Genomic DNA, 15,551 nt, shown 5'->3' on the forward strand with positions numbered 1-15,551 from the left:
CTGGCCTGAGTTCAGCCGAGATCAAATTAAGCAGCACTTTATTTTTTCTCTCCTGTGTCTGTCTCCCGGGGCTTCCATCTCTCTGAATGAATGATACTGACAAGTCAATTCGACGGAAGGAAGTGGAGCTGTGGGAGCAGCCCGTCCATTTTCAACTTCCCGTCACTTTATTTCACCGGAGATTTATATTGTCTCCTATGCCATTTGTGTCCGAGCTGTCAGATACATTTCCCCCGCTGTCACCGTGTTGGATTTCTTCTCACGCCAAGACTGTGAACATAAATATTGACTCTGCTGAAGCCAGCGAGTAAATAGCATTTAAGGTTTTTTTATCCTTAGCTTGAAGTAATCACAGAAGAAATAAAGGAAGCGTATTTAAGGATGTCTTTCACAGATGACCTCGTAATGCTTTGTTCCCTCGGGTTTTATCTCGTTTGACCTGTTTCCCTCTTGTGGTGTTGAGAGTAAACTTCTACTTGTTTTACTTTCATTTGTTCAAAATTCCAAGTACTGTTATTTTTCGGACTATAAGTCCCTTTTTTTCCCCCATCATTTGGCTGGGTTTGAGACACTACTCAGGTGCAACTTATATATTAAAATGTATAATTAAAATGTTCACACTGACAGCCACTAGAGGGCACTTTAGGCTTGTGTACCAGTGTCTATTACTTCTGTACTACTGAAAGGGCACTTTAGGCTTGTGTACCAGTATCTATTACTTCTGTACTACTGAAAATGTACATGTTGGTTATTTTCACACTGACAGCCGCTAGAGGGCACTCTAGGCTTGTGTACCAGTATGTGCTACTCCTTTACTACTAAAAATTTACATTTTTTTTTTTTTTACATTGACAGCCGCTAGAGGGCGCTCCAGGCTTTAAATTTGGCCTGTCTTAAGTCTGAACACTGCCTGCATGTGTCGTAGTTTCTATTCCGTTTGTTTCTAAATATTTAAAACTCACTGCCTCCCACCACCCATTTAAAAAAACATATTTAAAACTCACTGCCTCCCACCACTCATTTAAAAAAAAAAAACTCGAATCATGCCCTGACCACACTTCATCTTCATGAGAACAGGGTCACTTTAATTGTCAACACAGCATATACACTTCACCTGATGAAAATAAAAATAAAAATTGTCCCTTTCTTTTTTTTTTTTTTTACAAGAGTACAGAGTATGCTACATCAATCCACAAACATCCTTCACACTTGAAATGTTACACCCATATTACAGATTCAACATCAGTTAATATTTTCCTTCGACACCGAGTGTCAGCGTGACATCACTCAGGTCGTCCAGTTGTCACTGGAACAGACCGGTAAATCACTGCGGAGAGAGGAGGAAGAATTCCAGGTAGCACTGGGAGACTAACAAAAACATTTTCAACCAACGACATGGATTTCAAGTCTACCTATTTACAAGAAGAAAAAAAAAAAAAAAAGTATAATTTGGCAAAAAAAATATCACATTCATTCATCCAACGTTTAGAAACGAATCTTTGATCCTCGCTCACTCCACTTAATCTCAACGTGTATTCAAGCCTGTCTGCCAGAAGGAAGGGAACAAAAAGGAAAACACAAAGAGTGATCATAAAAAAAAAAACCAAAAAAAACAAAAAAACAAGTAACGACATGTACAGCAATTAATATAGGATAAAATGGCAACTTTGCGTCTACCTTCCTCGCGTATGAGCGATGTGTGACCACTCAGTTGGAGTTGGATTTTTTTTTTTTCTTTTCTCTTACATCAGTGGATTCCCAAAGGGTTGGTGCGTCCACTGTGCCCATCTAGTAAACATGTTGCGCCGTGTTTGTCCATGCGAGTGCTGCCCCAGTGACGGATGACAACAACACCGCTGACAAAATGACAAACTGACGCGCTCTCCCTGAAAACCTCATGTGCTTCGGTACAAACAGATGGATCGTTGTTCCTTAAAAAGATGCAATAAATTGTCGTGGTGTTCTGAATAAACTTTGTTTAGAGTGAAAAGGTCAGTCTGTTGTTTGGCGTCTCCCTCGTCGTCGTTCAACCCCCTTCCCCTCAGTCGACCTTCTTGCTCCGCAGACGCAGCGCGTCCGACAGGTATCGGCACACGGAGCCGGTGTGCTGAGACAGCAGTGTGAGGACTTTCCCGTGGATGAGGGTCAGCAGGGTCTGATGGCCCGTTGCCCAGACGCGGTACCAAGGCCCGTAAAAGGGGTCGGACACGGCCGGGCACAGCATGTTGTTCAGGTTTACCTCGGTAGCCTGCAGGGGTGCAGAGAGAGAGCTGTAGTTAGACATGGACATTGGTACGACCTCCGGTGATGATGTAATGTAATCGCCGCACATCCAACTGAGCAATTACTATCTTTCTATGAATGGATGTTTCTGGTTTCACCGCGTCAGAAACCTGGTTTTCTGCCTGGTCTAAAACTGAGCTCCTTAAAAATCTTTTCAGTTTTGTAAATAAGCAAGAAAAGAGTTGGAAATACTTTGATTTTCTTTTTTTTTTTAACGGTTGTTAAAGCTTATTTTACAACAAGTTTCACGATTAGTTAAGCTATTTTGATGGTTAAGTCTAAGAAAACCAGATCAACACTTGGCTAAAATGTAGTTATCAAGCTGTTCGATGCGCCTCGGAGACGTGGTGGTTGCGTTCCTAGACCCACCGCGAAATGGGGAAAATCGCGAAGTACAGGCGACATAGTTATCATATGATTAACGTATATATATATATTTACCATTTTTTTTCGAACCTCCCCCACACTGACAACCGCCTGACTCTGGTGGTGCGAACAACAACAACGGTGCCCTCCTGTGGTTAGGCTACCCTACATTAATTAAATGTTCACCATATATGACATGCGGGTTATTTATATACTGCTTTTTTTCCTTTTTAGGCTAGAAAATTATTTTTTCACGAAAATAGTGAAATTTTTTATTTACCGTAAAATATCGCGATATCAGATTAAAAAATATCGCAAGATCGGATTAAAAAAAATCTGCGATGTACTGCTTCTTCTTTTTATTTATTAAGATCGGATTAAAAAAAATCTGCGATGTGTACTTCTTCTTCTTTTCTTTTATTATTTCCCTGACCCTTTTGGCTCTGGTAGATTTACAGAAATGTTTACGAAATGTGTACAATGTCCCTGTCGAATCAATTCGTCGATGAGTAAATAGACGTTTTAGCTGTTAAAATCCGACCACTTATATAGCGGTGGAACATCCGTCTTGATGCCTTCGTGACTCACTCTTGTAGAAAATCTCAAACATTACGTACAGAAAAACCAGAATAGATCTTGTGTCACTTTGTTATGAAAAGACAACACAAAGATCAACATCAAGATAGAGTTCTGAATTGGCTACACCATGTGTTCTTTAGAAATCTTCTCACGTCCTTGTTTTCATGGTAACTTCAGTAACTTGAAATACGAGTTCTCCCGAACAGCTCCCAAGAGTCGCTGCTTCTTCTTTTCAGTCACCTCTGTGACAATAACAGTGCTAGTTTTTGTCTGAACCGACCCCGGCGACACTGTATCGTTCTTGCGGGGGATTGTAAAGAAGAAATTGTAAAGAATGAAAATTCGCGAACAACGAAAGTACCTCACCGGTAGAACTGGTAGCTTTGACGTTATTTCAAAATATCTATTTTTTTTTTTTTTTACTGGTGTAAAAATGCCATTCAAAAGTTGACGTTAGTGATGTTGACTGCAGACAACGTTGGCTTAAATCCCATTGAAAAAGACAAATCATTTTTTTAACCTGGATGGGGCCGTTAGTTTTGCCATCAGTCAGTTAGCTTACAGCAAACAATCAACAATCTTATCATACTTGAATCTATATTTCTATCGATTTACACCAGCTACCTGAATTAGCAACATTTTCACCACTATTCGCTAACCTACGTGGATAAGAAAAAACTTGCGGACAAAAATGACAAAAAATAAATCTACCTCCCTAAGTATGCGTTCAAACTGACAACATGTCACGTTTTAGTCAGAATAATCATCTTGTTGCTCATTATCCACATAATGATGCAATGAAGTGAAATGTCGCGCAACAGCCAGAAGATGGCTCTATCTTACCAGACCAAGGATTTGCAGGAAGATGAAGTGATAGAGGAAGAGGACCCCGGTGGAGAGGAGCGCCCACCACATGTCACCCAGAGGCTCGGGCTTGTACACACCTGAGAAAACAAAACACACGGGGGGAGCTTTTAATCACAGCTCCTTTAATTGACACAAAGGGGGGGGGGGGGGTCAGGGGCAGATAGATGGAGAGTTGGTGTGAACTAAGATAAATGACATGTAAAAGTCATGCATAAAGGCTAAAATGCTTTTATCATTTTCTTCGCCATCTATTGGGGAAACGTGGGTATTGCAGGGGAAAAGGCAGAAGTTTAATGATAATATAAATAAACTATATCATTTGGAAAAGTTTGGCGGGGCCGGATTCAGCCCCCGGACTTCGGAATTCATGGCTGGACTATACCCTCGGTGGGAGATGTTAGTTTCATGATCATAAATAAGGTTGCGATTCAAGGAATTCAAGGATTCCGATTCAAGGAAAAAAAAAAACCAACAACAAAAAAAGACGTGAAAAGCCTTAAAATATGTGGTTTAAACATCAGCAGATCAAAATGTAGGTTTTGTTTTTTGTTTTTTTTCTTTTTTGTTTAAATCATTCACTTAGTCAACAACCTTAGTCTCTAAGACGTTCCGACATCAACCCAAAGATAAACACGACCCAGCCGCTGTTGTTTCGTGATTAAATACGGCTGAGATATGACAAGAAATTTGTTGCCAAATCTTGTCAACATTTTGATAGTAAACAGTTGAGAGCTCAGCCCCTCTCTTCACCCGAGTGTCCAATACATACGGCCGGATGTCAGATGACACGACTACAAAGTCGATCATTGACCTCCGGCCTAGGGTGTCCTGGTGCCAAGTGCACTGGTGGACACCTTTATGCTTGAACATGGTGTTTGTTATGGACAAACTGTGACTAGCACAGAAGTCCAATAACAAAACACCACTCGGATTTAGATCGGGGAGGCCGTTCTTCCCAATCACGCCCCTCCAGGTGTCACTGTCGTTGCCCACGTGGGCGTTGAAGTCCCCCAACAGGACGATGGAATCCCCGGGAGGAGCACTGTCCAGTACTCCTCTCAGTGTCAGCAAGAAGGCCGGGTATTCTGCACTGCTGTTCGGCCCGTAGGCCGAAACTACAGTGAGGCACCTGTCCCTGACCCGAAGGCGCAGGGAAGCGACCCTCTCCCTCAGTGGGGAGAACTCCAACACACGACTGGCAAGCTGGGGGGCTATAAGTAAGCCTACGCCAGCACGCCGTCTCTCACCGCGGGCAACTCCAGAGTAGAAAAGGGTCCAGCCTCTCTCAAGGAGTTGGGTCCCAGAGTCCAAGCTGTGTGTGGAGGTGAGCCCGACTATATCTAGTCGGTATCTCTCAACCTCCTGCACGAGCTCAGGCTCCTTTCCCCCCAGCGAGGTGACATTCCATGTCCCCATAGCTAGAGTGGTTGTCCAGGGATTGGGCCGTCGTGGTCTCCGCCCACAACCGGCACCCAAATCACAAGGCACCGGCCCCTTGTGGGCCTTCCTGCGGGTGGTGGGCCCACTGGAAAGCGGACTCACGTCGCTTGTTCGGGCTGAGCCCGGCCGAGTCCCGTGAGCAAGGACCCGGCCACCAGGCGCTCGCCTGCGAGCCCCAACCCCGGGCCTGGCTCCAGAGTGGGGCCCCGGTGACGCCAATCCGGGCGACGTGAACCTCTTTGATTTAATTATTTTCTTCATCACAAAGGGGGGGGTTGAACCGCTATTTGTCTGATCCGTCGCCTAGGACCTGTTTGCCTTGGGAGACCCTACCAGGGGCGTTGAGCCCCCGACAACATAGCTCCTAGGTTCATTCGGATACTCAAACCCCTCCACCACGTTAAGGTTGCGATTCAAGGAATTCAAGGATTCCGATTCAAGGAAAAAAAAAAACCAACAACAAAAAAAGACGTGAAAAGCCTTAAAATATGTGGTTTAAACATCAGCAGATCAAAATGTAGGTTTTGTTTTTTGTTTTTTTTCTTTTTTGTTTAAATCATTCACTTAGTCAACAACCTTAGTCTCTAAGACGTTCCGACATCAACCCAAAGATAAACACGACCCAGCCGCTGTTGTTTCGTGATTAAATACGGCTGAGATATGACAAGAAATTTGTTGCCAAATCTTGTCAACATTTTAATAGTATTTTGTATGTTTTTCATGAAAAGTGTAATATAATCCTCAATTCTAATAAATAACTGTAGGATAAAATAAAAATACAATATCTTCAATCTATAAAAAAAAAACCCCACTAATAATAACAAGGCTCAATAAAACATAGTTTTCCTATTAGAAGGCCATCAAAAGCTAGAGCTAAGGTCAGAATTAAGACTAAGTCACAATTAAGTCGACTGACTAAAAAAAAAAAAATCAAATTCAGCTGTTGAAATCAACACCGTCCTGTTCTCTGGGCACATTTCAAACACTGGACACTGGATTTTTTCCTCATGTCGGGGTTGAGATTAATTACACAATGGACTGATTCTTCAGGCCGATATTTTCACCTACAGTATTTATCCTCAGGATAACATTACATCGGAATACACAAAAGCAAAAAAAGTACTTCTACTTTAGCCATAAAAAAAGTTTTGTTTTAGTGTTAAAGTTACAGGGAAGTTAGCTCAAAGCCAGGCTTTCTGTTGAGAGAGCTGTTCCAGCCGACTGCCGGCAGCACGGGCGGATGACAGCAGCGCATACTTTCATAATGGATTCTAGGGCAACGGCAGACACTGATATCATCAGGGGACATTATTGAGACCCAGGCTATTAGATTTGGACTTGTGCATCCTGCTGTGAGCCATTCAGATGAATATAATGGATCACCGCAGCCCAGACTTTCAGGAAGAAACGCAGCCGTACAGCCTGGGAAATAACGACGTCGTTGTTGTCTCCTTCGCTGCTTTGTGGCAAATATTCATTTTAACTTACGCATGTTTAAAATGTGTTAAAAAAAAAAAAAAAATATATATATATATATATATAAAAATATATAAAAAAGTCTTCACTAGACAAAGAACAAAGTATCGTATGCTGGTTATCTATACACTGACATAATACTTACCTATATGTTATATACCTTTTACTCATTATTATTACAGTTATGCTCTTTATCCATAATTTAAATTGGTCTTATATATACATTTTTACCAATACTGTTTATACTGCTTATCTACTACTTTTGTAAACGACTTATCTATACATTTTGTTTTTACGTATCTTATTGCATTTTATTATTGCTTTAACAATGTTTTTTATTGTCTATTGTGTGTAATACTGCTTAAAAAGAGTATGTTCATAAACTGGTTTAAATTAAAAGAAAAGAAAAAAAAAAGAAGAAAAAACCCATATAATGCAGTTTGTGTGAACTACTAGATCAGAAACCGTACATATTTGAAGGGCATGCACTTTAGAAAAACCTGCAGGGAAAATGAAGGACTGTCCCCGCTGTGATGAAAGGTTAAGTTTATGTGTGACGAATTAAAAATATTCATCATCACCACCATCGGAGCTCAGTCATTTACCACAGCACTGGGTAAATAAAGTGCAGAGCGCCTCCATTCAAATCAGTGGAGCCAGATTCATCATTGTGTAACAGCAGCAGCAGCAGCAGCAGTGAGAAGGGCCTGAGTCGGAGAAATGACTCATTACATTTCATTCAGCTCAGTCCAAAAAATCCCACTGCTTGATAGATTTGAATTTTGGTTTTTTTTTTCTCGCTCCCTGCAGGTGTCGCCCAACAGCATAAACTGATTTTTTTTGGGCCATTTTGGGTAATTATTAAACATAAGTAACAGATATACTTTTGTGGGTCAAGGGAGGGAAGGTTGAACGTGTCGTGCCGTGTGATGTGTTTTAGTAGGAAATGTTGCTTCTAAATTCACAGCCTATTTCGGGGCCATTTTATTTAAGGTTGACTTTCCTTAGTGTCAGGCGGCGGCGGTGGCCTAGATACATGCAGGTCTTTTGGGGTGGAATGACTGAAACAAAGTTTCAGGAGTTTTGCATATGCATGCCAAGAGTCGTCGACCTGAATCCCTGCGCTGTGGTTTGTTTTCTCTTCTCTTGTGTGATGTCATGAAACAAACACAGCACTGAGAATGTTACAGTGGATACTACAGGGGAACCTCGACATACGAGTATTTCCGAGATACGAGTACATTTTTTGCTTCCAGATACAAGTAAAGACCCGAGATACGAGCACGCTTACGGACGCCGTCGCGACTCTTCCGTATTGCGTTTGCGTTATCTACGCGATTTTTCTCTCATTATTCTTCATAATAGTGAAGAGTCCTAAGAGAGTGAGCGACAAGGACGGTAGTGAGAAGAAGAAACGCACGATGACCACGGAAATAAAGCAGGAAATTGTCGATAAACATGAGGGGGGTGCCCGCTAAAGAAAGAATACAAATTGGAAAAAATAAAAGATAAATAAAAAAAAAAAAAAAGAAAAACAAAAAAAAAAAAAAAAGAAAAACAAAAAAAAAAAAAAAAAACACTAGAAGGGAAACGAGGACGCTGAAGGCACTCCCAAGGTGATTGCAACTTCCTGTCAATTTAGCACTCCCCCAAATTTTTGAGAATACACGTGATGATTAGCGTGAATATGTAATCGATGGGTGCATTAAATAGACACTTTTTTTTCCCTCTCTTATCCATGTTGTGTTATGTTGTGTTAAGTTTTTCAGAATTGTTAAAAATGTGTTCGCATATGCTACCAAAACGATGTGAAAGCAGCAGCACTGCAGGACTGCAACATTGTTTCTTCAACAAAGTAAAAAAAAACCAAAAAAAACCAAAACAAAAAACCCAAAACAACAGTTACTGCAATTTCCCTTCAACACAGGGGTGGAAGGGAATAGAGAGAACACGTCGAGGCCAAAAAAAAAACGAGATGTGGTTTCAAACCGGCATTTCCAGATTTGTAACTGTCGATGCAAAGCAGGAGCGCAATTGAAAACAGTTCTGCCCCCCCCCCCGTGACATGTCTGTTGAAGAACAGGACACCGTGTGCTTTAATCACCCCCACGTACGCTCTTTGGCTCCTCTGAAACTATCCCTATCCCTCCTTTTCGCTTCTCACGCTGGTGAAATCCACGTCACTTCTGTGGACGTTTGCGTCCCTCCCATGTTTGCGTGCCTTCCGTGTGTTTACATTTTCGAACACACAGTTGCAGCTGGGGGGGGGGCAGGGGGGGCTGCCCAGTGCGGCGGCGACTGCGATCTTGTAGCCTCCGAGGGCCCTGGAGGCTGTTTACAGGGAGAATGCTCGGCAGTTTCTGGATAAACCGGAGCTGTTCACTTCTTCGAACGCTATTTAGCATGTACGCAGCTCAGTTATATTTATACCACAAACGCACAAAAACAAAAAACCATTACGTAATACGACAGCTGCTGTTAACACAGGGATTTCCCAAAATATGGGATCCAAAAAAAAGTTCAGATTATTATGACGTTGCAGATTTGACATTAAATTAACGCACAGTTTTCCCGCCTCTAAAAAAAAAAAAAAAACCTGTCGTGCAGGGCTGCAATACACATCAGCGAAATGGAGTATGTAAATAAGATTTACTGAAACTAAAATGGAAATATACGGTGTACTGGTATTGTGTACTTTGAAAATTGAAAAACAATTTCGGAAACAAAATCAAAACCTACCTCCGTTTTTAAAAAGATACAGAGGCACCAGGTAGAGCATGGAGTGCTGGATGTAGTAGATCTCCTTTTCAAACGGCAGCTGGAAAGAAAGAGGAACTCCGTCAGATCTGTCTAAAACGCTAGCATTAGCAGCCAACGCTAAGCTGGCACCAAAAGTTCTTAAATCCAAGCAGGATTTTCCAAACGTTTAGCCAGAAAGTTCGACATTACCCCACTCCATCTGCTGGCTAAAACTAGATTTTTGAAGATAAATATTCCAGTGCAGCCCCCCGGGTTTCTTTTCATTTGCAGTTTTAATAAGAGCTGATATTTCACCGTGTCATGACAACATAACCAACATTTAATGACGTATGGCTCTTGATTCAATTGACAAAAGTGCAGGGCAGGACGCAGTCTGTTCATTACGATTATTTTTTTTTTCCCTGAGCCGAATGTCCTAATAAATTCAAGGAGGCTGCGGCAACTTCACCGTCTCCTTAGCAGCGGCTTACGGCTTTTGTTGCTGTTGCCTAGTAACGGCAGATGCAGCAAGAAACACAACCACAGAAGTTCATTTAGAAAAAAAAAAAAAAAAAAAAATGCGGCTCTGACAACAGCGACACGGTACAAGGATCATCACAGGAGGCCTTAAAATGAGACCATTTCAATGCCTCATATGAAAGAAAAACGAACGAGAAGAGCACGCTCTGGTGTTCTGTAACATTAAACTTGGAACTTTGAAGTGAATAAAAAAATTCTGGCAGATCTGTAACATTAAACTTGGAACTTTGAATAAGTGAATAAAAAAAATTCTTGGTGAATGCTCGAATTTTGACGTTGCAGCAACATCCTGGCAGGAATGACCTGCATCTCAAAGCAAAGGTCAAGGTCACATAAAGCCCAAAGCCTGGTGAAAATGAGTAAGAAACGAAGAGAAACGAGCTCAATGTTACGTTAAATTGCAATTTTTTTTTTTAATACTTGAAATTGTTATTTTATGGTTGAAGTTTTTTTTTTTTTTTTCCCAGTTAATTTCTTATAGTACACATGCTCTATATGTAAGTATGGTATCACTGATAGGACGTGCATGCTCCGTGACCCTTAAATGTTGCGTAATGTCTCTTTATTTAGGAAAACGTGGGAACCGCCGAGGTAGTTTGTAGCTCTGACTAAATGCTGTACCTCATTCTAAAGAATTAGTAGTTCTGGAACATGATTATGACATGATTTATGGCCATTATTTAGGATGTGAAAGTCAATTTCTCTTCCCTTGTGAATAACATTTTCTTCAACTTTCTATGACTAAATCATATTTTTTTTCTGTCAAGACGACTATTTTCTTCCTTCGTTTTTACCTCCTCTTAATTACCTGTTATTTCCAAAGTCCTATCTCGTCAATTCTATCCAACAAGAAGATAAAAATGAGTACGGAAACTTCCATCTGTCCTGCATTCGACTGGTTAGATCAAACACCGATTTATGCTAAGAAAAAAAAAAAAAAAAAAAGTTGCCCTGTGCTTTATAATTGTGGTAACTCTGTGACCCGGCTGCCCACCCTCACCCCTCTTCCTCTCTTTGTTTATCAGTCACGGCGTCATTTATGCGTGGAGGACAGGGCACCGACTGCAGACTGGGGTAGACAAAAGGTGCCTTTAAGTCATACACTGTAATTATCACTGTCCACCGGGGCCGTGTGTGGGACGCAAATTTGCTGCTGGCATTATCAGAAGCATCTTCAGTCACATCTCCTGTCTAATCCTACGGCGCAGTCCTGTATAATTCACAGTGAGCGAGCGAGTAAGGCGTCCGCCTCCCACGAGCTTAACCCGTACTGTCGATAACCCCGGTCTAAAGCTGAAAAAGCACTTCATTGTCTGTGTTGGTTTTCACTCTGGATCCATGCTTTAGTAAAAAAAAAAAAAAATCCTTTCAACATGACGATTCTTGACAAGAAGGAGATGAAACGTTACAAATGAGTTTCTCATTTCGAAGCTGAGCGAGAGTCCTTGTTTGTGCTGTCATTAGAATCAGACGCTCGGGAAACCGAGACACACGCACACGTCAGCGGAGACAGGAAAAGACTCGGTGGTTACGGTCACTTACTAGGCGAGTGTTGACGACGGGGAACATCAGAGCCAGCAGTGCGCCATTCAGCATATGGACCTGCATCCTGAAAACACACATTAATGATCATTAATCATTAACAATCACCATTTATAATGAAAACAGAAACATCCCGGGACGTCAACGTCACATTTTGGAAAAAAAAAAAAAACGGCGGTTCGAAATTGAGTGTGGGTGTGAAAAAACATGCCGTTGGAAAATTTTGGGGGGAAAAAAAAAAAAAAAACAAAAAAAAAAACGGCTGGTGTTGGTGAGGTGAATATGAATCACAAACAACTTTTTTTTTTTTTTCACTCAAGTGAACACTTTGATCTGCTTGAAAAGGTTAGAATCGTAGACTTTCTCAATTGACTTGTGAGTGTGCAACAACGTAGCCTTGGAAAGTTTTGGGGAGGGAAAAAAAAAAAAAGACTTTTGCTGTAGTTTCCTGCTGTTGTTGTGTGGCTGGCAGCCACACTGAAAATCCTGGTGTTGGGTGCGTGTTAATGTTTTCAGGAAGCGCAGGAAGAAGGCCACGCAGTCTGCTGCCAGCATCGGTGCCTTCAACTGAAATATTCCCAAAAACCAGACCATCACTTTAAGCACGTACTTCAAACATAATTGCGTTGCTGGCATGTTATGATCGCCGATAAGTGTTGATAAGTGCACGGGGAGCAGTTGAAGGGAAGCGCAGATAAGGTTTAATGATAAAGAGGCCTCCCTGATGCCGTCAGCATCAGTCAGCGGCTCTCGGTCTTTGCCGCGTGACTTCTCCTGGGACGTGTTGGACGGCGCGGTCAGATCAATGCTGTACGCACGTGGAACGTAATAACACCCCCCCACCCCCGTAAATCACACGAAGGAGACGACGCCGTGGGACAAATGAACTTTTCAAGACCTTCCATCAGAATTTGTCTGATTTTCTAAAGAGTTCTGCCGGGCGTTCGCGCACACACACACTCTCCAGCTGCAGGATAAATGTTGTTTTTAAGCCGAGAAGTACTTTTGCAGCCGCCATCTATAAAGTCTCTGCAGTTAATGTGTCAAAGTCAGGGCCCGTATTAACTCTTCTTTTTTTGTCAAATGAGCCACAGCAGCTTGTTGTGACAACTAAGGTCACCGGGGAAAACTGCAGTGATGTCTGTGAGTGTCAGGTCAGATGAGCTCAGCAGTCACTCTAAACGCCTCCAACCTTCCTCCTCCATTTTTTTTTTTTTTTTTTTTATTTGGGGAGGAAAACAAATCGACCTGATTTAAATTCTAATCCAGCAACTTCATCGACAACAAGCAGTCTTTTCTCATCCCCCCCCTCTTTTTGGCTGACTGTGTTTACAGTCTAGGTTCTACACTCTGTCACAATCAATGTTATGTTGAGACAACAAGACTTTATCATCACTTACTGCTCATTATTTACAATATATAATGAGCGGGATTTCACCTATTATTATGCAGGGAAAGTGCATTTCAATGATGACAAAAAAAGTCCTTTCAGCGCTGGTAGATTACTGGCCGACTAGTAATTACTGGTCATATTTGTTAGTACTTCAATCGATCACGATCACCTATACTATATTATATATATATATATTTATATTTATTATATTTAAAAGACAGAAATGGGTCTATCTACCAAGGGTTGTCCCGATACATTTTTATTACAAACCAAGACATGTACGAGTATTTTCAAGGTTGTTGTTATTTCAAAAAAAATATATGATAGAAATAAATATTTCTTATGTCACAAAAAGTCGACAAACAACAACATATCAATGAGACTTAGGAGAAAATAAATACAAAGTCATGTAAAAATAAAGGTAAATACAAACAAACTTTTTACGTAGCACAATGAACAAATGGACAGAAAGTGAGCAGAGCTTTGACATTACTGGCAAATTTCATTAAAGAAGGGTCGACTCGAACGGAGTATTACTATTTTCACTGTTTTTGAACAAACGAAATTAATAAACACAATAATCAGCAACAAGACATAGAACTGCAGTTAAAAACTCATAACGCTTGCTGACTTGCATGTTAAATCCAACTATATATTTAAATAAAAAATATCATGCCTGATACTGATACTGGTGTCTGACTGATGCGTCTCTTCTATCTACATGTGTTTTTGTTTTTATAACCCAATTCTAACCGTAACCTCATTAGGAGTATGTTCGAAAGTAGACAGAAAATCAGCCGCGTCTAACATTTCTCGCGTGTTTTTCCCTACGGTACAAATGGGTCCATTTAATTTGCAAGAATTATAAATACCGATGCCTGCCTCATAAATCAGATCAAAACACGATCGGCTAATTCCTCAGACGTAGTACACTGTGTTTTGTGGCCTAATGGTTCCGTTTTGTGTCGTCATTTTTGATTGTAATTTTACATGACTTTTAAAGGCTTAACAAAAAAAAACAAACAAAAAAAAAAAACAGAGAAAGTTTATTTGTTTCTCTGTAAATCTCACGTCATGTTCCCTTTCCTGCCAAAAAAAAAAACCCGCAATCCTCTTGAATAATTAACTTCCTTGCGTAACTGGAGTAGTTGTGGAGCAGGGAGGAACATAAAGCTTGAATCATTACACCTAAAACTCTCCAGTCTGTTCTGCTGAAGAGGACTCGTAATTGCAATCAATGAGGCAATTATGCTTTTATGAAAAAACCAAAATTCATTGCGTCTGTCTGTCGGACTAGTCGTTTTATATTCAGACCCCCCACCCATGATCTCATTACAGTGATCTCATTGTTGAGAATGACACAACTACAGCTAGGTACCAGGGGTACATGGACTCACCTAAATACCACCATGGCTGTTTTACCCGGAGGGCAGGCCAGCAGGAAAATCTGTGGGGAAAGAAAAAAAAAAAAAATCAGAATAAAAGCTGTTAATAAGTTTGTAAGATGAAAGAGTTGACAACTGCAACATGTAGGAAGGATTCTAACGTAGATATTTTTGACACGTCGGTTTAGTTATCTCAGTCAAATGAATGCATGTTGGTGCAAATTCTCAAATCGTTGTCAATTTGATTTTTCACATACAAGCAAAAAATATTGGAAACATGGGCAAACTAAGGCCCGGGGTCCGGACGCGGCCCGTTCAGCTTTTGTAATCCGGCCCGTCACTCTTGTCCAAATTATTACAATTGGTTTGTATTGTGATTAGACTTCTGCCTTTTTTCCCTATAGATGGCATAGCGGAGGCTAAAAGCATTTTAGCATTTTCAGCCTTTATGCTTGACTTTTACGTGTCATTTATCTTAGTTCACACAAACGCTCCATTTATCTGCTCTTGACTCACTGTTCAATTTTAGAACCAATTGTGGCCCACGAGTCAAAAAGTTTGCCCACGCCTGGTGTAAATATTTGACTTTTGTGGTTTGGCATTATCTGCCATACGCACGCACGCACGCACACACACCCACAAACAGTTGCTTTATAATTTCCTGCATTTACCTAACGATTTCAAGGGACCCCGTTTATCTCATTTTTTTTAACGGCCAGAGTATTGCAGGAATATCAACAAAGTCTAGATGCAGTCTTTCGGGGTCACAGTTCCATCAGGAGAACCATCTTTAAATAGATTAAATTAAATATATTCACCAAGAATTATAGGCCTGTAATTTAAAAAGAAATTGTAAAAATATTGGGACGCTGGCTTTAAATGTCTTAACTAGGGGCTTGTAGGCTTTTGCTTTTTTTTTTTTTTTTTTTTTTGAAAACATT

At 40.9% G+C, this 15,551-nt stretch overlaps 1 protein-coding gene across 1 annotated transcript in view; it reads right to left on the reverse strand.

The window, feature by feature from the left end:
* Positions 1 to 1,064: 1,064 nt before the first annotated feature.
* tmem164 (transmembrane protein 164) overlaps positions 1,065 to 15,551 on the reverse strand; it is a 17,762-nt gene continuing 3,275 nt past the window's right edge. Inside the window, exons 2-6 of the mRNA XM_008332164.3 lie at positions 14,623 to 14,672; positions 11,833 to 11,899; positions 9,751 to 9,829; positions 4,072 to 4,172; positions 1,065 to 2,248 (exon numbers count right to left, since the gene is read on the reverse strand). Of these exons, the coding sequence (XP_008330386.1) occupies positions 2,042 to 2,248; positions 4,072 to 4,172; positions 9,751 to 9,829; positions 11,833 to 11,899; positions 14,623 to 14,672 (504 nt within the window). The 3' untranslated portion in view covers positions 1,065 to 2,041. The remainder of the gene's footprint in view (positions 2,249 to 4,071; positions 4,173 to 9,750; positions 9,830 to 11,832; positions 11,900 to 14,622; positions 14,673 to 15,551) is intronic.

Source organism: Cynoglossus semilaevis, chromosome 19 (genome assembly GCF_000523025.1).
Source record: "Cynoglossus semilaevis isolate Cse_v1.0 chromosome 19, Cse_v1.0, whole genome shotgun sequence".
Taxonomy (NCBI): domain Eukaryota; kingdom Metazoa; phylum Chordata; class Actinopteri; order Pleuronectiformes; family Cynoglossidae; genus Cynoglossus; species Cynoglossus semilaevis.